Source organism: Fulmarus glacialis, unplaced genomic scaffold, assembly GCF_000690835.1.
Source record: "Fulmarus glacialis isolate BGI_N327 unplaced genomic scaffold, ASM69083v1 scaffold30585, whole genome shotgun sequence".
NCBI classification, from domain to species: domain Eukaryota; kingdom Metazoa; phylum Chordata; class Aves; order Procellariiformes; family Procellariidae; genus Fulmarus; species Fulmarus glacialis.
In genome coordinates this window covers 921-1,686 of record NW_009212807.1, presented here as the reverse complement: position 1 = coordinate 1,686, position 766 = coordinate 921, and the positions used below count along the sequence as shown (strand labels likewise).

General features: G+C 67.2%; 1 protein-coding gene across 1 annotated transcript in view; it reads right to left on the bottom strand.

Annotated features, from left to right (window-relative positions):
* Positions 1 to 255: 255 nt before the first annotated feature.
* The window catches only part of LOC104076961 (potassium voltage-gated channel subfamily KQT member 4-like), a gene marked incomplete at its 5' end in the record, with an annotated part of 1,425 nt that continues 914 nt past the window's right edge, over positions 256 to 766 (bottom strand). The window contains 2 exons of the mRNA XM_009578003.1: positions 256 to 474; positions 601 to 745. Of these exons, the coding sequence (XP_009576298.1) occupies positions 256 to 474; positions 601 to 745 (364 nt within the window). The remainder of the gene's footprint in view (positions 475 to 600; positions 746 to 766) is intronic.

Sequence of the window (766 nt, the reverse complement as noted above, 5' to 3'; positions counted from 1 at the left end):
CACTCAGGGCCCCAGGAGCTGGAGGGTCTCACCCCCTGGGAAGGGCAGGAGCATCCCAGGAGCGTGGTCTGGCCATGCCGCAGTGCCACGGGCTCCCACCCCACCCCCAGAGCGGGCACCCCGCTGCAGCCGCACCCCCACAAAGGAAGACTTGGTTCAAGTAACAGGGTGAGGGATGTGGCTAAAGGCGCGGCCGTTGCTCCGCCGTCCTGCCATCCTGTCCCCCCGGCTGCACGCTAGCGGGATCCGTCCCACTCAGTCCATGTTGGCACTGGCCGACCTGGAGATGTTGAGGGTCTGGGCAGAGATCGAGATGTCCTCGTGGTCCACAGGGCTGTGGTAGTCGGAGGTGATGTCGGGCTCGCAGGGAGGCACCTGCACGGCGGCCAGGCTGAAGGAGTTCATGGAGCCCTTGCGGAGGCACTGGGAGTAGAGGCCGAGCAGCAGGTCCAGCTTGTGCTCGATGGACTGCACCTGCAAGGGCAGGCAGGGCTGAGCGGGTCCCTCCCCGTGGGGAGGGGACCCAGGGGTCCCGGCTCCCCCATCCTGCAGGCGCCGAAGGGACGGTGACATGCTCCCCAGTGGCCGTCCCCTCCTGACCTGTCTCTCCACTTTGACCACACGACCCATCATGCTGAGCTCGTCCACCAGCTCCGTCTCCAGCGCCGGCTTCTCCCCCTTCTCCCGCAACTTCTTGTCCGCAGCGAGGCTCCCCCTGCCCACAATCTGGTCCACGCTGGCCGGGGGGGAGGGGCACAGCCCATAA